Source organism: Schistocerca cancellata, chromosome 4 (assembly GCF_023864275.1).
Source record: "Schistocerca cancellata isolate TAMUIC-IGC-003103 chromosome 4, iqSchCanc2.1, whole genome shotgun sequence".
Lineage (NCBI taxonomy): Eukaryota > Metazoa > Arthropoda > Insecta > Orthoptera > Acrididae > Schistocerca > Schistocerca cancellata.
This window is the reverse complement of record NC_064629.1, coordinates 867297272-867321254: the sequence shown is the minus strand read 5'-3', so window position 1 is coordinate 867321254 and position 23983 is coordinate 867297272. Positions and strand designations below refer to the sequence as shown.

General features: G+C 42.0%; 1 protein-coding gene across 1 annotated transcript in view; it reads left to right on the top strand.

The window, feature by feature from the left end:
• Positions 1 to 20568, top strand: part of LOC126185008 (transmembrane ascorbate-dependent reductase CYB561) — a 32059-nt gene extending 11491 nt beyond the window's left edge. The window contains exons 3-5 of the mRNA XM_049927735.1: positions 5349 to 5557; positions 8579 to 8739; positions 20199 to 20568. Coding sequence (XP_049783692.1) covers positions 5349 to 5557; positions 8579 to 8739; positions 20199 to 20358 — 530 coding nt within the window. The 3' untranslated portion in view covers positions 20359 to 20568. The remainder of the gene's footprint in view (positions 1 to 5348; positions 5558 to 8578; positions 8740 to 20198) is intronic.
• Positions 20569 to 23983: the final 3415 nt, after the last annotated feature.

Sequence of the window (23983 nt, the reverse complement as noted above, 5' to 3'; positions counted from 1 at the left end):
AAGAGACCAGTGTGTTAAGCCTTTAATGACCACTGTAGCAGAATATTGTCAAATGGACTTAAAGAAATTCCAGCCATATGTAAAGGCAGTTAGTGTGCAGTCCTTAGGGAATGAGATACAAACTGAAATTCAGGGTAGTCATGAGTAAATCGGGGATTAGAATTCAGTTATTGGTAAAATATTGGGGAAATGCAATCATTCTACAATGGAGATTGCTTAAAAATCACTTGTGCGATCCATTCTAAAATATTGTTAGTATTCGGGATCCATACCAGATAGAACTAGCAAGGGATATTGAACGCATGCCAAAGTCGGCATGATTGGTTGCTAGCTTGTTTGGCTGAACCAGAAGACGCTTGAAGATAGATGTAAACTGTCCTGAGAAAGCCTACTTAAAAAGTTCCAATAACTGGCTTTAAATGATGTCTCCAGGAATGTACTAAAACCCCTATGCATTTCTCACATAGGGAGCTTGAGGACAAGTTTACATTAATTACAGCATGCACAGAGGCATTTAAACAACCATTCATCACGTGCTCCATACACGAATGGCGCTCTCTCTCTCTCTCTCTCTCTCTCTCTCTCTCTCTCTCTCTCTCTCTCTCTCAAAGCAACATATTTAGAGCCATGGCTTTCACTACTTTGCACATTACGATTTTGAGAGGAAATGGCAGAGACTTCAAACAACAATGGCTTCCCAGTGAATGAGACAATGATCAGTTTGTTAGGATTCAGTTTGCGTGCATTACCCACAGATCCTTTCAGTCAGCATGTCATTCAGGCAACTCTTTCTGTACTAACTATAATGCAGTCCTCCCCCAGTAATTCATTGCAAACCACAAATTTATTAGTCACATAAAATATTTCTTCACAAAAAGAAATTACTTGAAATGATCTGAAGTGAGAACTTAACTGGTCTTTATTTTCTTCTTCATAATTCGATGCCACCGGACATGTCAGTAACTCAGCAGCTGATGGTGTCAGCAGACAAAGGTTTTTAAATCTCATTAGCAGCTTCTGAACCAAGGACTATTTTTACCATTTCTTTATACACTCCTGGAAATGGAAAAAAGAACACATTGACACCGGTGTGTCAGACCCACCATACTTGCTCCGGACACTGCGAGAGGGCTGTACAAGCAATGATCACACGCACGGCACAGCGGACACACCAGGAACCGCGGTGTTGGCCGTCGAATGGCGCTAGCTGCGCAGCATTTGTGCACAGCCGCCGTCAGTGTTAGCCAGTTTTCCGTGGCATACGGAGCTCCATCGCAGTCTTTAACACTGGTAGCATGCCGCGACAGCGTGGACGTGAACTGTATGTGCAGTTGACGGACTTTGAGCGAGGGCGTATAGTGGGCATGCGGGAGGCCGGGTGGACGTACTGCCGAATTGCTAAACACGTGGGGCGTGAGGTCTCAACAGTACATTGATGTTGTCGCCAGTGGTCGGCGGAAGGTGCACGTGCCCATCGACCTGGGACCGGACCGCAGCGACGCACGGATGCATGCCAAGACCGTAGGATCCTACGCAGTGCCGTAGGGGACCGCACCGCCAATTTCCAGCAAATTATGGACACTGTTGCTCCTGGGGTATCGGCGAGGACCATTCGCAACCGTCTCCATGAAGCTGGGCTACGGTCCCGCACACCGTTAGGCTGTCTTCCGCTCACGCCCCAACATCGTGCAGCCCGCCTCCAGTGGTGTCGCGACAGGCGTGAATGGAGGGACGGATGGAGACGTGTCGTCTTCAGCGATGAGTCGCTTCTGCCTTGGTGCCAATGATGGTCGTATGCGTGTTTGGCGCCGTGCAGGTGAGCGCCACAATCAGGACTGCATACGACCGAGGCACACAGGGCCAACACCTGGCATCATGGTGTGGGGAGCGATCTCCTACACTGGCCGCACACCACTGGTGATTGTCGAGGGGACACTGAATAGTGCATGGTACATCCAAACCGTCATCGAACCCATCGTTCTACCATTCCTAGACCGGCAAGGGAACTTGCTGTTCCAACAGGACAGTGCACGTCCGCATGTATCCCGTGCCACCCAACGTGCTCTAGAAGGTGTAAGTCAACTACCCTGGCCAGCAAGATCTCCGGATCTGTCCCCCATTGAGCATGTGTGGGACTGGATGAAGCGTCATCTCACGCGGTCTACACGTCCAGCACGAACGCTGGTCCAACTGAGGCGCCAGGTGGAAATGGCATGGCAAGCTGTTCCACAGGACTACATCCAGCATCTCTACGATCGTCTCCATGGGAGAATAGCAGCCTGCATTGCTGCGAAAGGTGGATATACACTGTACTAGTGCCGACATTGTGCATGCTCTGTTGCCTGTGTCTATGTGCCTGTGGTTCTGTCAGTGTGATCATGTGATGTATCTGACCCCAGGAATGTGTGAATAAAGTTTCCCCTTCCTGGGACAATGAATTCACGGTGTTCTTATTTCAATTTCCAGGAGTGTATGTGGGCAATTACTGTGTTTCTGCTATTATGAAATTTTTTTGCCTTTTCGATAAGGTAAGATACCTTGTAGCTAGCATCCTGTACATGTGCTGATGTAGCATTAAGTTTCACTTGTTTTCATTTTGTTCTAACAACTGACAAAAATGATTCACATCTTTACTTAAAAGAGAGGAGCATTTTCATGATGAAAGTTTCACTTCAATGGGAACTGCAGCAGCATTAGTTTTTAACAAACTCTATCTGGGATTGGGCATATTTTGTCACCACACCAAAGACACCGATAAGAGTGATAATCGTTACTGTATTGACTGAACTACTTTCTTTCTTTGGGCTCAATGGTTTCAGCAATTGCACTCAGCGTCAGATGACTCCATACAATGAACTTATCCATATCGAAAAAAAAGTTCAAAATCACTGTAATAGAAAATACTGGTGTAGCAATCACAATATTCACATTAGTGCAGAGCACAGCTGTAATAAAATTGAACTGAAATGCTCTGTGAGAAGTCCAGGATGTAATAACAATATTGTTGAACTGAAATACTGTATTGTTGTCTGACAATTTGTGGGTCCTTTGGCAGTGAATGAAAAGATCAATAAAGTTTAAGAATTGGCTAAAAACTGGAACAAATATCTAAAGCGATAAAAATGAGGGTGTAATACCCAGAATTGCAGGGAAAAATGTGATATTACAAAGTACTCGTATCTTAATGGCATAGCCAGTATACTGATACAGGCAGGAATACAATCAACTCAAGATAAGCAAGGTATAACAACAATATTGAATAAACAAAATGTTTAGTTTGTGTGAAAATGTGTCATCAGCATGTATTAAATATAGAATAAACAAGCACCTTTTTACTTAAAACTAAAAAATAATTCAATTTAAATTTCTTTTCAAACAAAAAAATTGTAGTGTCTAGAATACTTATCTTAATTTCTTACAGTAATATTTAAATGTTCACATCACACCCTTCAGTTCATGGTGGTGCAACAGTGTGCCACAACACACCAGTTGCAGAACACTGACGTAGACTACGCAATAGGTGAGTTTTAAATATGGCTCCTTCCACTTTATTTACACTATAACTTTGTTGTTGGTCAGTTCCCATTTTACAGATAAGGTTTTGCACAGGTAAAGAGAAGCGTCTCTCTTCGTTCATAAACATATCCAGAAGAGAACTAATTCAACCATTAGTCGGAGGCATAGTATTTTTTGCACTTTACAATGGCCTAATGTACAGTGACAGAAACATGGAAATAAGTGCACATAACAAAACTTGCTGTACAGTCACCAATCTGAAATACACTGTGCAGAAATAAGTGCCCAAATATTAACAATTTGGGGATACACACAATACATACATCTTACACATGATGTCGCAGCACGGATTTTAACACATTGTGTGTTGTATGCCTCGCTCAGGGTTCTCATTACATCATTGTTTGCCTGTTGTGGGCTTAAAGCTGCATAGATGTTCAGTGTTATTCCCAACAGCAAACTTTGTTTAACAGACACACAGGAGTTAACATGTTGCCAGACACACTGGTGATTTTGGTGGAGGGGTGACTATTTAGACAGGTGTAAGAATATGGTGAGATTTCCAAAACTCCTCAATGCTTTGAAAATCGTTAGTTTTTACTATTTTGCACAGATTTTAATACGTCACTATTATATGGTATGTGGTAAGTGTTGCAGGTCATTATAATATAAAAGTATATGGAACATTATTAATATGCAGTGTGACAGCCCCTATTTACAAGTATGGCATCGAGCTTGAAATAAATCCTAGATTTCTCAATCATAGTGTCTAAATTAATTAGTGGGAAATGTTTTCTGAGCCAGAAAACATAGCAATAAAATACTAGTAAGTTAATAATCTTACAGGCATTTGAAATTAGGATTCAAACTTTTAATCGCAGTTATTTCATATGTAAATTATTTTCAAATAATTTAAAATGTTTTCAAAAAGCGGAATATGTTTGCTTTCTAATGAGTGGTAACAATACCACCTATGATGCCTATTAGCTCAAAATGGTTTCTAATGAGAGGACATTGTAATTTTGGTGAACCATAACTTTAAATTGCTCAGGCTTCTACTAAAACCAATTTTAACCTTGTAATCAGAAAGGTAAGATAAAAAAATTAAACTATACATTTAAATGGAATTTCTTAAGTAACAATTTGATGTATGCCTCTGTATTTCATATTGCATGTGCAGCTGTTTTAAATGTAGAATAAGAGTGAAAACATTTGTTATTCATGGGAACAGAACCCACAGAAAACTGAGTAGTTTGCAACTTGCTAGGTCTCAAACTGTTTCTGCATAATGTACCAAGCTTCGTCAGAATAGATCTGCTTAGTAGCAATGGATAAGCAGTTCAGTACTGTCGTGTCACTGCTCCACCAGAAAATGTGCAGAACAAAAGGAGATACATGTGATGTAAAGTTGTGAACTTCTGAAATAAGTTCATTTATTGGTTGTCACCTTCAGTGTTCAACCCTCTGGTCATCTTGTGTCCATAGCAGTTTCTTCAACTATTTGAAACATTTCAGTGGGTTATTTACTGGAAGGCATTTCTAGATTCTAGTAGTGCACAAGAACATTTGTGCTGGTTGCACTTGTGAAAGGACTCGAATGGATCACAAGACTGTAATGAAAAACAGTAGAATCATAACTTCAGTCATACGATGAAACTTTAAATTTTCAGAATGAGTCTAGACTTCTGGAATGAATGGGAAGGACAAAAAGAACTGGACCACTCTACTGTTGGATGATCTGTTAAGTGCAAATTGTATGGTATAAAACAATATTTATTAAGATGAAGTTTATGCATATGAATGTATCCCTATTTTTTTTGTTTGTTTCACAGGTGTTATGGTGTATCGTGCTTATCCAAATTTCCGCAAGTACCACTTGAAGGTGACGCATGCTGTGATGCAGATAATTGCATTTATATTATCTGTGATTGGCCTTCAGGCTGTTTTTGATTCACACAACCTTGCTACACCTCCAATTCCTAATATGTACTCACTTCACAGCTGGATTGGGTTGACAGCTGTTATACTATTTGCTTGCCAGGTATTAGAAAATAAACTTTTCTCCATAGAAGCATCTGTAGTGTTAAGGGAGCTTAACTGTAACAAAACATTTGTCATCAGTTTTGCAAACTTCCACATTAAGTTCTAACTAGTGCTTATTGTTGGTATGCATTTTTTTTAACTTCAGTGTTGTATTTGTGTGCTGAAGACTACTTGCAAGTTGTGTGTGAATTCAAACATGGACATAATGTTTTTAATCTTTTTCTATAAAATTTGTGGTGGTCATGTTTGCTGAGTGTGTGTGAATCTTAAGAAAGTCAGTCAGTTGTGAAAAACACTGAATGATATTGGTAAATGTCATTTTTCATTGTTCCTAGAGGCACAGAGGTATGAGGAAGAGCTTGATCTAGTGTAAGATAATGCCAAAGTGAAACTGTCAACAGTTTACTGAATGAGAAGAAAAACTGAATAAATTATTTTTAAATGAACAATATTGTCTTTCCACAACGAACATTTGAGATGTATCTTGTGTGTGTTTGTGTTAGAGGAAATGTAGAATTGTTAAATTTTTGAATTCACAAGTAATTCACCTTGACAAGCAAGTCAAAGATAGTTATTAGAATTATTCCATTTGATATGACCATTTCTGGAATTCATAGGTGGTTTTTCCTTCACGTGCATGTCACCTTTATCTTCATTATAGTTTGTGAAACTATGCTAAAAGTGTTTAGTTATTAAAATACACAATGTTTAACAAAGAACCTGCAGTTGAATCACTTACAGTAACTTTCATATCTGTTATTTGTTCCTCTTTTTGCATGGAATGCAGTGGAATTAAATCAGGTGGTGCTGAAGAAATTAGATTAGGAAACGAGACTACTCATAGTAGACAAGCTTTGCTATTTGGGAAGCAAAAGAAAAATATGGTGGAAGTAGAGGATATAAAATGTAGAGTGGCAATGGCAAGGAAATCATTTCTGAAGAAGAGAAATTTGTTAACATAAAGTGTAGTATTAAGTCTCGGTAAGTCTTTCCTGAATGTGTTTGTATGGAGTGTATGCATGTATGGAAGTGAAACGTGGACAATAAACAGTTTAGGCAAGAAGGAATAGAAGCTTTGAAATGTGGTGCTACAGAAGAATGCTGAAGATTAGATGGTAGATCATGTAACTAACGATCAGAATTGGGAGAAGAGGAATTTGTGGCAAACTTGACTAGAAGAAGGGATCAGTTGGGAGGACATGTTTAGAGGTGTCAAGGGATGACCAATTTAGTATTGTAGGGAAGTGTGGAGGGTGAAAATCAGAGGGAGGCAGAGATGAATACAGTAAGCAGATTCAGGTGGATGCAAGTTAAAATAGTTACTTGGAGATGAAGAGGCTTGCACACTGTAGAGTAGCATGGAGATCTGCATCAAACCTGTCTTTGGACTGACGATGACAACATATTGCTTGGGTGCATGGCTCATGTATTTCCCTTGGCTTGTTTCCTGTTTCTCCTTCAACCATTTCCCTTTCCATGAATTGAAAGCAACACGTAGTTCTTTTCCAGTCAGCTGTCTACATTGTAAACTTAAAGTACATTGTATAAGTCTCTTTGATGGACTAAATACATTGCTTCCTCTACTTGGTTGTTTAGATTAATACCTTCCTGCCTCAACTACCTGGTTTGATTTCTGTTGGAAATTGCTGTAGCAGTGTACTGGTGGTGAAGGAAGATAGTGAACTGCTAATTCTAAGTCCATTGTAGGACATTTATAAAAACTTATTTTTTGGCTGTATAAATTACTGGAATAATAATGTTAATATCTCCATACAGCTGTATGCACAGTTTATTTTGATGTTCAGTTAATGTGCAACCAGTTGACAAGTCTCATCAGTTACCTCCAGAAAACAAAGTAGATATGTAATCACCCTCATTCCTGTTCTCACAATGTAAAATATAATTAATAATGAACAGGCAAAAAACATGCCATTGAAAGAATTTATACATATTATTATTTGCAACCATTGTTACTCAGTTGCTACGTAAATTATGCTTAATCGTCTATGTCAGAACCACAACAGAGTCAAAATCCAAGGGCAGACTTGTTAATAAACTAAAATACTTAGTGCTGAAAGCACATATACTGCTGACACCCCCATACAGCCAGAACAGAATTAAACTCCTGTATGAAGAGTGCCACTATTCATTTTAACATCCCAGAATGCTGGGGTTCATGCAGACCTTGAATATTCAGACATTATGTTCATAAGATATTTAAATAACATTCCAGAACTGAGGAACACTACATAAAAAATTACTAGTGACCCACAGCACACCAGCTAACATTGTTAACCTCTACGCCACACTTGTTACTATAGAGCCCATGATAATATAGATAAGAAACTTTCACCTTTTGCAACTGAGTTGTATTTTTGCATATCAGAACAGAGGTGAAACATGTTTGATAGGCAAAAATAAAACATTAAATGGAAAAATAGTTTTTCTTACCTGTATGATACAGCACAATAAGAATTTTACTTGTAAGTAAAGATAATGGGAAGAGATCTAAGCAACTAAAAATCAGAACCTGTCAGTAAACACCAGTAAGACTACTAAATCACAGAACTCTTAGCAGAGTTAACTACTTTTCTCTGAATCATCTGTGGATGTCCTATTTGAGAGAATAAATCTTTTAAATTATCAATAAAGTTTCACTTAAGTATGATCATCTACTACTAATATTCAAGAAGCTATATTCTGCTATGGCATAATATTTAAAGGGCTTGAGATCAACTTTTATGTATATGAGGTGACATTATCAATTAAAGTATTGGACTGGTCCATTTTCGCAAACTGTTAAGTCTGTGTATAAGCTGTTTAATATGCTGAGATTATGACAGCACACTGTATCTTTGCTGCACTCTCTCCTTAACAGTTAGAAATTAATGATCTTGCTTAGTTTATATTCAAAAAATTTAAAAACATGTGTATTAAATACAGAAAGCTTGTGTTTCTAAGCTTAACAACACAAACTAGTAAAAAGTTTCCTACAAATAATCAACAAATTCTGTTTCAGTTTATATCTGGGTTCATCACATTTCTCTTCCCTGGGTTAAAAATATCACTGAGGTCGGCATATTTGCCTATACATGTATACTTTGGAAATATGGCCTTTGTATGTTCTGTCGCTGCTGCTCTTCTTGGTATGACTGAAAAGGCATTCTTCATGCAGACTCCGTAAGTAAAATTTTTGTACTGAATGTTAAGTAAAGCATGATTTTTAAAAAACTGCATTTGCAAAACAGGGAAAGATCATGGTGACACAGTAGCAGAAATTAATATTTTTGAGTCGAGAGTGTTAAGGTGCACTGGTTGGTCGGACATGTGAGGAGCTTGTATTTGGGGTTACTTTAAGACAGTCTTCATTCACAAAAGTTGACATCAATCAAAAATAGTTGACTGAGAAATTCGTTAATAAAAATGTGCATATAATTTTGTTCTTTTAGTAGTTGGTGACTTGTCACTGCTGCTGATAATGATTGAAGAAAAATATTCGTCTATATAGAGCTGTGGGAATTGAAAATGCAAGGGAAAAAAGTGGTGTGTAACTAAGTATTCCTGTTGTTTGATTTATTATTTAACATTTGCTTTTAGATTTATTCATTTTTTATAAACTAGCCATTGCTATCAAATGGCACTGTTAATGATGGGACATTAAAGTGTTATCCATACTATGTATTCCTACAGGAAGTGCATTATTTTTTTTGGCAAGATAATCTAGTCTCCACAAAACTAAAACTGTAAATAACTGGAAATTTTTGTACTGCTTGCGGGAATTTTAACTCAGAAGTTCAAATCTTTCCCTGTTGTGAAAAGAAAACTGAAAGGTTAATACATTGTTTCTTTGATATCTATTGACACTATGGATAAGAAAGATTGTTAGCTTAGTTAATTTTCCACAGATACTGAAGCAGATAATTTGTTACTTGAACACTCCTTTATAATGAAATGATGCACAACTGATGGTGTGACCCAAGTTACTGGAATGGTATGATTAGTGTCTCTTGAGATGAGATGAATGTGTTAGGAATACTATTAAAGGGTATTAAGGGGGGAGGGGGGGGGGGGAGGGTGAAGATAGTGTCTACAACCCTTCTTGTCATTATGCAACTACATTTGCACATACTAAGTTGAAATGACCCCTCAAAGCACAATGTGCAAAAGCTGTATCACATCATTCACAGTTACACGTAACATTCTTCTTAACTATGAAAGCATACCACAAAATCTGATTTGTACAACCTACAGTGGTGCCATTGAGTGTGCACACTTCATTGAAGGGTTTGTTTATTTTAGTGTCATGAGATGTACATGGGTTGTGGTATAATAAATAAATTATGCTTGTATTTTTCTTTTCAATTTATGTATTAAATATTTATAACTTTCAGAAAATACGATATGTTTCATTTTTATTATAAATAAATATATTTAGCTGACAATGGTTTAAAAACTTCATTATTTCACATGCTTGTGCAGCTGCAGATAAAGTTCATTCTGTCCAGACAAATCAAACAATTAATGAGTATTATTGCATTATCCAATGAGGAAAAGCATTCTGATCATTGTTTAAACTGTAACACTCGTGGTGCTGCTGCTGCCGCTGCTGCTGCTGCTGCTGCTGCTGCTGCTGCTTTTTCTTTAAAGTGAACTGAGCTGACAGGTGATATTAAAAACAATATCTCCTGTACCAAAAAGTGTCCGTTGGTCACAACAGTAAAAGGAATGAGGCAGTAACGCTCTGAAGAATCTTACACGTATGCAGAAATAGCAGAGAGGTTGGATGGAGGCACTATAAAGTCGGGTTGAAAAAAGTCCGTGAGTGGTATGAAGAAGCAGAGTTAACAAACTCTGCTCTACCCCCAGGGGGTCCACAACTCTTTTGTGGATACGTGCGTAGCGAGCACGGGACCCCGAGCTAATGTGGCCTTCCTTCCTTTCCGGGCTGCATACCTTCCCATTCCGCATCCTTCCCCATCCCTATCTTCGCCCCTCCTCCCCTCACCTCTGGCTCTTTCCTTCCCTTTCTCCCCATCTGGGAGTATGGTTTGTGCCTACGTCCGGAGACGGACGCTCGTAAATGTACTGCATTCTTCGCCTTTCTTGCTTTTATGTCTTCTTCCTTCCTTTGTCCTTCCCTTTTTCCTTACCTCTTCTCTTTCCCTTTTCTCCGCTGCGGCGTTTGAGACCTCTCTTCTTTCCTTTCCCTTTCTCTTTCTTCCTCCCTGTGCGTGTCTGAAGGCCGACCCACGCCCTTCGTGCGTAGCCGGTGACGGGGTAACGCGTAATTCCCCGCCCCGGGTAGACAGGTAGGACACGTACGTACCCCCTGGTAACGGCCAGGCCCAGGGAGGGGTGATTACCCGAGCTGATACCTTCCGAAAATGCCGATTGGTCCCTCCGTCCGTTTGTCGGGAGGTGTGACCTGAGGTGTGAACAATCACCTAAGGCGGGAGTGCCCTCAGAGAGGGCCCCCACAAGGGAGGAGCGCGCCATCGGAGACGCCGGTAATCATGGGGGATTCTTCCGCAATGGTTTCCTCACCTTCCACTATGTCTGCTCACAAACGTAAGTATACCGAGTCTCAGCCACAGACGATTCTTCCATCGTTGCCACAGTTCCTTGTTGTTTCTCGGACTGATGAAGGTCACGACTTCTCCACGGTCAACCCTTTCATTATTCAGAAAGGTGTCGACGCAATTGCAGGTCCTGTAAAGTCTTGTTCCAGATTACGGAATGGCACCCTGTTGTTGGAAACACACAGTGCCCTCCAGGCACAAAAATTGCTGCGTACTTCTCTGCTCCACACCTTTCCTGTCCGGGTGGAACCGCACCGAACCTTAAATTCTTCGCGTGGAGTCGTTTATACACGCTCCCTCGATGGATTGTCTGACGAAGAAATTCAGCACTATCTGTCTGACCAGGGCGTAACAGCAGTTCATAGAGTAATGAAACGGGTTGACACGAACATCATTCCAACCCGCACTGTCTTCTTGACATTTGACACAGTTCAACTCCCATCGAAAATCAAAGCTGGCTATGAGATAATTTCCGTTCGCCCTTACGTCCCAAACCCTACGCGTTGCTATCGATGTCAGCGGTTCAATCACACCAGCCAGTCCTGTTCCAATCCAGCCAAATGTGTTACGTGTGGCAAGGATGCCCATGAGGGTGCTTGTCCACCTCCATCCCCTCGCTGCATCAACTGTATGGGTGACCACGCTGCTTCCTCTCGAGATTGCCCCGTTTTTAAGGACGAAAAGCTCATCCAGGAAATAAGAGTCAAGGAAAAGGTGTCGACCTTTGCTGCTCGAAAATTATTCACCAGTCGCAAGCCCACCGTGCCTCAGACAGGAAAATATAGCACTGTCCTTGCTTCTCCTCGGCCAACAAAGGAGGCGGCCACGCAGACTTGCGACCTCACCTTTAGTGCCACGGTCGTCAGATCGGCCAGCGCAAAGATCGCTCGTTCAACCTCACCACTTTCGCCTGCCCACTCTATGGCTCACCCTTCGTCGGGTTCTGCTAAATCTCGAGCCCAAAAGTCGGACGCCAAGTCTTAGAAAAAAGAGCATACTCGTGAAGAGTTTTTACGTACTGCAACTTCCCAACCGTCGGTTCCTCCATCTAAACATCATTCTTCCAAGAAGGCTACAAAGAAACCCAGTTCCTCTCCTTCTCCGCCAAGGCGTGTCCCATCTACAGCACCACCTGGCGGAAATCGCCCTCGGCCGTCTTCTGTGTCGCCGAGGCGCACTGCTGGTGGCCGGTCAACCGGCCGATCGCTGGTGGCAGGAGCTGCTCCTGACCAACCTATGGATCAGGATCTTCTGCCTTCGGCTGACTGCCATTCCATGCTGTCAGTCGCTAGCTCCGAGCAGTCTTTGTTAGCTCATTTAACACCTTCACTCCCTCCTCGGAAGTTTGGAGTCGGCTTCGACGGTTCTCAGGCGCGCCTAGTTTCTCCCCGGTCTCTGGGCTCAGTCGCGCATGATACCTTAGTGGACCCCGTCGCAATTTCTAACTCGTTGGGTCAGCACTTTGCTGAGATTTCGAGCTCTTCAAATTACCCGCCAGCGTTTCTCCCGAAGAAACGTGCAGCGGAAGTGCGACCTGTTGCTTTCTCCTCTCAAAATCACGAAAGCTACAATACTGTTTTCTCCATGCGGGAACTCCAACATGCCCTCTCATCTTCTCGCTCCTCCGCCCCGGGACCGGATGGTATCCATGTCCAAATGTTGCTGCATTTATCAACCCCTAGTCTGCGTTACCTCCTTCGCCTTTATAATCGAATTTGGACTGACAGTACCTTTCCCAAACGGTGGCGGGTCACGAGTAGTGTCTGTAAGGTTTTGGAGCGTATGGTGAATTACCGTTTAGCTTGGTGGCTGGAATCCCACAGTCTTTTAACACCAGCCCAATGTGGATTCCGGAAGCATCGTTCTGCAGTTCACCATCTTGTTGCTCTCTCCACTTATATCATGAACACATTTTCTCCGGAAACGCCAAACGGTAGCAATATTTTTCGATCTGGAGAGAGCATACGATACCTGTTGGAGGACAGGCATCCTCCGCACACTGTTCTCTTGGGGCTTTCGAGGCCGGCTGCCCCTTTTTCTTCGCGAATTTATGGCAGAGCGCACTTTTAGGGTGCGGGTGAACACTACTCTCTCCCGTACTTTCTCCCAAGAAAACGGGGTACCCCAGGGATCCGTGCTGAGTGTTGTACTGTTTGCCATCGCCATAAATCCAATTATGGATTGTCTCCTTCCTGATGTCTCGGGCTCCCTCTTTGTGGACGATTTTGCGATCTACTACAGCTCTCAACGGACCAGCCTTCTTGAACGACGTCTTCAAGGATGTCTCGATCGCCTCCACTCGTGGAGCATCGAAACCGGCTTCCGTTTCTCACCCAGTAAGACCGTTTGTGTCAATTTTTGGCGACGTAAGGAGCTTCTTCCGCCCTCCTTACATCTAGGTCCTGTCAACCTTCCGTTTTCAGACGTCGCTAAATTCTTGGGTCTTATGTTTGACAGAAAACTGTGCTGGTCCTCCCACGTCTCCTATCTTTCGGCTCGCTGTCTGCGATCGCTTAACACCCTCCGTGTCCTGAATGGTACCTCCTGGGGAGCGGACCGAGTGGTCCTTCTCCGCCTCTATCGCGCCTTAGTGCACTCAAAATTGGATTACGGAAGCATAGTCTACTCCTCTGCTCGGCCGTCTATTCTTCGGCGTCTCGACTCTATCCACCACTGTGGATTACGGTTAGCGTCTGGAGCTTTTTACACTAGCCCTGTGGAAAGCCTTTATGCTGAGACTGCTGAACCTCCGCTGTCCAATCGGCGAGCAGTCCTCCTGAGTCGTTATGCTAGCCATCTGTCTTCCATGCCTGCTAATCCAGCCCATGACCTTTTTTTCGACGCCTCCTTTGATGTAGGGTATGCAGGCCGCTCCTCCTCCCTACTACCCCCGGGAGTCCGCTTCCGTCAATTGCTCGATTCTCTTTCCTGCCGCTTTCCGAAAACCTTTTTGACAACTTGGGGTACAGCACCGCCTTGGCTCCGTCCCCGGATCTGCCTGCTCCGTGACCTTTGTCAATTTCCCAAGGATGGTACCCCTTCACTTGTTTATCGTCGGGCATTTGCTGCTCTATGTGCACAAATGACGGACGCCACATTTATTTACACCGACGGCTCGAAAACATCCTTAGGTGTAGGGAGTGCCTATATTGTTGGCGACACCCCAAATCGCTTTAGACTTCCCGACCAGTGTTCGGTTTATACTGCGGAGCTTTACGCTGTTCTCCAGGCTGTCCACTACATCCGCCGCCATCAGCGGATACAGTACGTTATCTGCTCAGATTCTCTCAGCTCTCTCCTCAGTCTCCAAGCTCTTTACCCTGTGCACCCTCTGGTCCACCGGATTCAGGACTGTCTGCGCTTGCTCCACCTGGGGGGCGTCTCGGTGGCGTTCCTCTGGCTCCCGGGACATGCTGGTATCTGTGGGAATGAGGCGGCCGATATAGCGGCCAAGGCTGCAGTCTCTCTTCCTCGGCCAGCTATTCAGTCGCTTCCCTTCACCGATCTACGGAGCGGTTTATGTCGCAAAGTTGCTCATTTATGGCATGCGCATTGGTCAACACTTCCCCGTAATAAATTACGGGAAGTGAAAGCCCTTCCTTGCGCTTGGACCTCTTCCTCCCGAACGTGTCGTCGGGAGGAGGTAATTTTAGCTCGACTCCGGATAGGGCACTGTCTTTTTAGCCATAGACATCTTTTAAGCGGTGATCCTCCTCCACTCTGTCCCCACTGCTCTCAGCCGTGGACGGTCAGACACCTTTTAATTGAATGCCCCTATTTTAATCCGTTACGCTCCCGTCTACAGCTATCGCCTGATCTATCGTCGATTTTAGCAGATGACACGCGCTCAGCCGACCGCGTTCTGCAGTTTATTAGTGACAGTGAAATGACGTCAGTCATTTGAAGTTTTTTTTTTTTGGGGACAATCACCCCCTGTCTGTAGTGGATTTTTAAGCATTCTTTCTACTTTTAGTTTCTCCAATTTTATGAGTTTGTTCCCATTGCTGCTGGTTTTCAATTTCGGTTTTTTACTGTCTTAAGTCACGGGCTGGGCGCTAATGACCATAGAAGTTTTGCGCCCTAAAACCACAAAAAAAAAAAAAAAAAAAAGCTACCTCATCCATTTCCACTGCTTGGTGACTGTAATGTGCACCATCCTCTTTGGAGTTCTTACAGAACCTGTCGGAGAGGTGCTCTCTTGGCTGACCTTCTTAATCAACTTAACACCTTCTGCCGTAACACTGGAGCACCCACATTCCTTTCAGACTCCTTGCACACACATTCCGATTTGGACCTAACCTTCTGCACTGCTCAGCTTGCCCATTGTCTCAAGTGATTTGGTCTCTGACACATACTCGGGCACCCATTTCCCGTGTGCTATCTGTTTGCCGACTTGCACACCAAACCGACAGCTTACTAAGGCCAACTGGTGGGTTTACTCCTCCCTGGCGACCTTGAAATCAAAGATTTCCCCCACTTGTGATGAAGAGATGGAATATCTTACAAATGTTACCCTTACCACTGCAGAACATTCCATTCCTCGCACCTCCTCTTCAACCAGCCATAGCCCGGTCCCTTGGTGGACTAAAGCTTGCTATGATGCAATCTGCGCATGGAGACATGCTCTCTGGGGTTTTAAGTCATCCCATGACAGCAAACAGCATTCATTATAAACAGATGGGTGCACAGTGTGGTCGTATCCTTCGTGATAGCAAAAAGCTGGCTGGATTTCATTCGCTGGTTCTTTTAACTGTTCAAACCCCCCCTCCCATCGGAGCTAACCTCTAATGGCTCTCTTGGACCAAGATGCATTCCCCAATTTCCAGTCTGACAGTAGCAGATGATGTCATTGTGGGCCTATTGCCATCTCAACACCTTGGGCTGTCATTTTGCGGAAATTTGGAGCTCTTCCCAAAATCACCCTGCCTTCCGCCATTGGGAATGAGCAGAGGCAGCTCAGGCAATACCCTTCTCTTCTCAGAATTGAGTGCTACAATGTTGCCTTCACTGTGAGGAGCTAGATCATGCTCTCACTTCCTCCTGGTCCTCCACCACAGGGCCAGACACTGTTAACATTCACATGTTGAAGCACCTTTCTCTTGCAGGCAAGCACTTTATCCTTCATACATACAATCGCATCTGGGAAGAGGGCCCATTTCTGAGATTCTGGCATGAAGTCACTGTCATATCCAGTAAGGACAAAAACCTTCCTTCCAGCTACTGCCCCATTTCCCTCGCCAGCTTTGTTTGGAAGGTGATAGAACGTATGATTCATGCCCGGCTGGTATTGTGGCCGGAGTCTTGCAATTTACTAACCACTGCAGAGTATAGAATGAGAGCTCGCTGTTCTGCTGTTAAATATCTCATCCCTTTGTCCACCCAGGTCGTGAATGGTCTTTTGTGGAAATCCCAGACTGTGGCAGTGTTCCTTTATTTGGAGAAAGCCTAGGACACCTTCTGGAGGACTGGTATCCTCCATACTGTCTACACGTGGGGCCACCTGCCCCGTTTCCTTGAGGAATTTTTAAGTGTTTTCAAGGCCCATGTGGGTTCTTCCTTGCCGGGCACCTTTATCCAGGAAAATGCTGTGCTTTCAGGTTCTGGCCTGAGCCTCATCCACTTTGCTATTACCATTAACACTCTAGTGACCTGTGTCTCACCAGGCATATCTGGTTCCCTTTTTGTTGACAATTTTGCCATCTATTGCAGTTATCCACAGATATCTCATTGAGGGCATCTTCAGCAATGTGTCGATTGTCTTTACTCGTGGAGCATTGACAGTGGCTTTAGTTTTTTTCCGCTGTAGAAACCCTGTGTGTGAATTTCTGGCAGCACATGTGGTTTCTCCCACCATCTTTACATCTTGGGCCTGTTGTTCTTCTGTTCATTGAAACTATGAAATTCGTGGGGCTCATGCTCAATAAGAAACTTCCTTGGTCCTCCCATGTGTCTTACCTGGCAGCCCACTGTACGCATTCCCTCAACATCGTGTGTGTCACCAATGATGCTTCCTTGGGTGCAGATTGCGTCACCCTCCTCAGTTGGTTCCAGTCCCCTGTCCGTTCAAAACTACACTATGGGTGCTTTGTTTATGCATCTGTACGTATGTCCCTCTTACGCTGTCCCTATACTATCCACCATTGTGGCATCCATTTGGTCACTGACACCTTCTACACTAGTGCGGTTGAACATATGTATGCAGAAGCTGCTAAACTACCACTGTTCCTACATCAGCGACTGTCTCCGCAGGAGGTTCGCGTGCAGTCTCTGCCGTGTGTAGCCACCCATCCTATTCTTCCTTCTTTGATGACTCCTTTGATCTCCTGTATTGGTTGCATCCATATTGTCTGTTACCTCCTGGAGTTTGCTTTAAATCCTTGCTCCAGCAGCTTAACTTCATGCCACTGGCAACGTTGCTTGATGGGTGTGAACCCTTCTCCACCTTGGCTTTGTGTGGTGACCCATGTTCACTGTGGCCTTCATTCACTTCCTAAGGACTCAACTCTAGCCTCGATCTATCGCCTTAGGTTTCATGACCTTCACATGGAACTTCAGGATAGTACCTGTGTGTACACTGATGGCTCTCAGACTGACTCTGGTGTCAGGTGTGCCTTCGTCATTGAAGCTGACGTTTCTTGGTGCTTCTGGCAGACTGCTCAATATTTACAGCTGAGATCTTTGCCCTGCAGGCCACATAGTACATCAGACTACGGTACACAGGCTTTTCAATTGTGTCCTCTGCTCACTCTCTCAGTACCCTTCAAAGCTTCTGTGTGCTGTACACTGCCCATCCCTTGGTGCAATGGGTCCAGGAAAGCTGTCACTTGCTAACTCGTGCAGTTTTAGAAATTATGCTTGAAAAATAAGAACCATGAATGACTCGCAAATGAAATGCACAGTTAGCACTTGCAACAAACAGTCTTAACTAGACTATGCTTGAAATGTCGCCATCGCTACACCAAACAGGATCCAGTGTCAGACTTCAATCTTCAGAGTGTGGCGGAAGATGAATTTTGGCCACTACCCTTCTCGTTATCTCGTGCCGGTTAGAGTATCGGAGGTCGTGAGGATGCAACATATGAGGCAGTGCAGAGATTTTTGCCATTTGCCTATTGACTTGTGAGGCAGGTTAACTTCATAAAAAAACTGACCAGTGCAAAGCATACTTCTGCAGAATGTGTGAATTAGGAAGCAGTTTGCAGTCAATGTCCCAATATGTTTAAACTACAGTGAGTACTGGTTTACTTTTACCTCGACTACTCAGGTGTCCATACATAGTAATTGTGTGTAGTCAAAAGAATAATGAAAGTGAGGCTTCTGATAGAAAGCCAACTGCAGATTGTGAGAGTGCAAAACATTTTTTTCAGCCGTTCGTGCTGTATTGTGCATCCATGCTTAGTAATGGGAAGGCAGGCTGAAACGTGGTGTGTGAATTAACTTCCCTTATCAAAGTTGCAATTTTGGCATTGACTTGTTAAACACAAATTGTTCAATACAGTACTTGAAGGTTCTTTCCCCTAGAAAATGGAACAAATTGTCATGTACAGTTTTGAAACAGTTGTCAAGAACTGCATCATGTCCTCAAGAAATTCAAAATTTAATAGAATCCTGCATTTGAATTCGCATTCTTAGTGTAGGCATAGGATGTGACATTCCTTTTGAGAGGATAGGGTTCAATATACCAGATGCACGATACTAAATCTTAATTGTGGCTTAACAAAACAAAAACTGTAATGTCAAATTTTGTGGTAAGTCATTGTAATCTTCCCTTATGATACTTGAGTCACATTGTGGATACCAAATAATATATATTGATAAGTAGCTTTAGAATTGTCACAACAAATTGAAATGTTATTAAAAACAGTTGTGTGTGCTGTATAAGTGGTGATCTTAATTGCATGCATTAACTAGACATTTGCGTATTTGTTACTTCTTCTAACTGAAATCCTTTTGTATGAAAGGCATTGGTGTCTTGTTGATTATTTACTTTTAATACAGAACTTCTGTTATCTCAGTTTATTATAAAATGTTTTCTTTGAACATGTTGTGAATTTGGACCACAATTAAAATGCAGAGTCCCGTAATATTAATTATAGTAACATATCTGGTTTCACTGGTTTACATCATCTTCATTTTTTCCCTTTAGTTTTGAACATTTGTTTTTCAGTTCAGTGACCTCACTTTCAATAACTTCAGTGATTCTAAGTTCATAGTTTCCTACCCTGAATGATTATGGTCTGCAAATGTGAAAAGAATTAGCACAACTCAATTATAGGTAGGATTATGGCATAGTTGTGTAATTATATTAAATGCAGTGACACACTTCAGAAATTGTGCTTCTACAGGCAGAGAAGTTTATCAGAGATTTTAATGGCATCCTAAGGAGGCAAATTTCTGTGCATATCCACAAGAGAGCAAAACGACTGTTGGAGGTAAAAATAAGAGGACAAGACAACCAGTCACATGAATAAATACTAACTCGAAAGGTAGAGGTATTTCTTAATATGGAACATGTGTCCAGTGCATTCAGATCCCCGAGTTGTGTTTATACATCCAAAGTAAAGGCACCAACACTCCTTTACATTACTCTGCACTGTAGAATGAATTTCAACCTAGTTGATACTTCACTGCTTGGTCCTGCATACCAGCCTGCTCGTTTAGAAAGTATGAAACTTTCTCCTTCAGTTACTAAGTATAGTTTCATGTAAGTATGATACATATTTTACTATATAAGGTGAACTGTTTGATACAGGTGAACGGTCTCTCTCATTTGTTCCAGTGAACTTAGTTGATCTGCTTTTGTCTCCTAACTTGAGACAGAATTGTTTATTTTTCAGTTTCCATACACTGACATACCTGAATGTAAGATTACCATGTACTTAATATTCTCCCTCCAAAGTGTTAGTAGTTTTGTGCCATGAAATTGTGATGTAGTCTTGAGTATCCAGAGTATTTCATACCTGCAAGTAATAAAATTATAACCATTACTGCTTGAATTTTTTTCAATTCAGTAGTCTTGAAATAACAAAAGTACTCTAATTACCTCATTTTTCATTCCAGGAAATACAGTGACTTGACATCTGAAACATTATTAATAAACTTCATTGGTGTTGCTGTTGTGGTGTTTGCATGCCTGGTAATGTTTATTTTGACAGAGTCAAAATACAAACGCCAGCCACGACCAGAAGATGAAATACTTCTTGGCGGAGGTTATGAATAATCTGCAGTCAACATTTTCGTGGTTGGCCTTGTGATATTTTCTGTTATGTAATTATAAATGTACAGTGCTTGCTGTTGCATTCCATGTACTTAAGTTATTACTTTTTATATGTCTTTACCTCATTTTTATTTGTGTACTTTTTGACTATTGTATAACACATAGTATGAAAGTATAATACAGATGTTTGTCCTGTTTAGTTCTGTATAAACATTAAAGCAGAAATAAAACAGAGATAAAATGCTGTAGAAAAGTTTTTGTTGGACATGTAGTGCTCAGAATACAGTAAGTTTTAAAAATACAAAATTGCTAAAATAACTGGCTTGATAATAGACCATGTGTGAAACTACAGTTCCAATTGCAGAATTCAAATTCAGATCATGCTTGAAACGTGATTGCAGAAGATCCAATCAACCATTACCTGAAAGGAGTTGTTGCAGTTCTGGTGAGGCTGCATATTATTGAGAGGTGCATTATTCACTACTGTTGGCAAATTCCAATGAAACTGTTATGTTAAAGTGCACATGTGTATTTAGACATATGCTCACTCTCACGTGTAAAAATTCCTGCAGTGTTAGAGCAGCACTTTTTTAAACTGAATTCAGCTGATAAATATTTTTGCTGAGGGAAGTGTCTCTAACAAAGAAACAAAATGAGGTATTAGAGACAGACAGTGAACTGTTTGTTGATGTTGACTTTGACACTGTTGGTATACCAGAGCACCACTTATGCAGTAGGACAATTCAAATACTTCCTATAACTGAGTACAGGTTAGCTGGCTATTTTTCAGGGTGTTCTTTGCAGAGTAGGGAGTGGCCATACACATGAAAAGTGGCATTTCATTTACATCTGTTGATGTATCAAAGCACTGCACTGAAGAAGTTATTGAATGTTGTGCAGGGGCAGCTGGATTCTGTAAAAATCAGTCTTTTAAAAAAAGGTGCATATTAACCCTTTTTTTTCTCTGATAGCAACAACTTCTCACTGTTACACATTAGATAAAATTACCTGTAAATCCTTTAACTCTGTTCAAGTTATAAAGTTCTTGGTTCATTTCATAGAAAGCATGTGCGCGTGCACATTTGTAGGAACAAAAAATAGAATGAAAACATTTAAAAATATTAATCTACTGCCAACAAACAACTTAAACTTATTTAAAGAAAAGAGTGACATGAAATTCGTAGTGCACATATCTTTAGAAAAGAAATATAATGCATTCCTCAATATATTTGTCATGCTTTTTGAAAATTGCCATCCATTAAAATGTTTAAGGTAGGGTACTGGCACTAACAGGCTATGTGGGTGGCTGACTAATGGGGACAAGGCTATGATTTAGAACAAAGTGGGAATTATATCAAAATTTTAGGGGTAGTAACAACTGAGCTGCAATAGGTCATAACAAATAGTAGTACAAGGTGCTTTAAAATTTCATTAGGAACGCGAAAAACATGGGATATGCAGATAGGAAAGCCAGTTATCAGGATAAGATCAAAACCATATGGTGAGTCATGAAGGAAGTGTCTGGCCAACAGCACAAGTTTGAGGATATAAAATCGGTATGTAGTAAAGATGTTAAAGATGTTTTGGTTACCAATAAATCAGATACATAGGGTATGATGAAAAAGTAATGGGATTTTTAATTTTTTGTGCTTTGTACATCAGATTTTTAAAAAAGTTAGGTACGCGGTGCCCAATATATGTTTGCATTTTCAGCTGTCTGAAATATTTAGTTTATTGTTGACAGCCAAAGAGGTTATATGTATTTCAGTGCTAGGCAAATTTTTACCTTCAAAGATGGATCGAAGAATTTGCGTTAAATTGTACTTGAAAAATGAAATGAACTGCAGCACCACTTTCAAAATCTTGACTTAGGCTTTTGGCGCCTGTGCTATGATTACAACAGTTTACAAGTGGTATAAATGTTTCAAAGATGCCTGAGAAGACATTAAGGGAAGATCACTGCCCTGGATGCCCTAGCACACAAATCACAACAGTGAGAAATAAAGAAAATTTTACCAGAAAATCAACTAATTGCCATCAGATTGCTGCTGTGCAGGCATATCCTTTGGCATATGCCAAGCAATTTTTTTTTTACAGTTTTGGGCATGAAACATGTAACATTAAAGTTTGCTCTTTAAATGTTGAATTTTGACCAAAAAGTCATGTAGACAGTGCTCAGGAACTGCTGAGTGAAGTCTATAATCCAAAACTTAAAAGGTTATAATAGGTGCTGAAACATGGGTATGTGGGTATGATGTCGAAATAGATACCCAAACATCCTAATGGAAACTGCCTGAAGAGCAAAGGCTGAAAAAAATTTGGTGAGTTCAAAGATGTGTGAAGGTTCTTCTCACTGTTCCCTTAGATTACCATGGGGTTAGCGTATCATGATTTCCTACTTTGTGGTCGAAAATTGCATCATAATAACGCTCGCAATTAAGTCTCCTCCCCCCCCCCCCCCCCTCCCCGCCCCTTGAGGGCTCCCGACTCTAAAGAGTTAGTGCTTGGTTACCATGGGATCCCAGCCCTTGCAGAATCTTTTCCTGTCTGTGCTGAATGTCTATGCGTTGTTCTTCCTCCCCTGCCGTCCGTGGGGACTATGTCTGGGATTTTTTAATGTTCTGCATTTTTCAGTAGTCAATATCTGAGAAGTCTCTACACTTCCTTTTGTTCCTCTTTTTTCCACTTCTGCATTTGAGGTTCCTCTTTTTTGTCTTCCTCCCGGTGCAATTCTGATGGCCAGCCCATGTGTCTGACGTGTAACAGGTGACTGGCTAATGCGTAATTCCCAGCCCCGGATTGACAGAGTTTGCACATAACCTGTGGTACAGACGAGGCACAGGGAGGGGTGATTGCCTGAGCTGCTACCTTCTCAAATTGCGGATTGGTACCTCTCTCCGGTGTTAAGGAGGTGTGACCTGAGGTGAGGACAATCATCCAAGATGGGTGCACCCCCTTCTGAAGGGGCCCCCGGTTGGGAGGAGCAAGAGTGTGCCATTGGAGACACGGGCAATTTTGGGTATTTCCTTGCAATGAGCCAATCATCATCTCTATAGTCAATGTGTAAGAGACGTAAATGGAATGAGGCTAACGATTCAAAGACCCTCCCAGCTGCACCATGGTTCCTCGTGGTTTCACATACTGAAAACTGTCACTCCTTTGCTACGGTATATATGTTTATTATTCAGAAAGGTGTTGATGCTACTGGTGGCCCTGTGAAATCCTGCTCTCATTTATGCAATGGCACTTTGCTTTTGGAGGCCCCTTTCGATTCTAAAGTGCAACTGCTTGCAATTTTGCTCCTCCACGGCTATCCTGTTGGTATCGAGGCCCATCAAATGCTGAATTCTGCCTGTGGTGTCACTTACACTAGGCTGCTTAATGGTCTGACTGAGGCAGAAATCAGAGTACCTCAATGATAAAGGTGTCATTGCAATCCATCAGGTGATGAGATGCCTCCCTACAGTTAAATTCTTTTATTTTGGCAGTTCGCACGTGCCTACACAGACGCAGGAGATTGCTGCGTTGCCAGTTGCACACAACGCACGCGCCAAGAGAAGCAGTGCCATAGTATAGTGTATAGTATAGTGTGTAGTGTAGTATAGTATAGTATAGTATAGTGTATAGT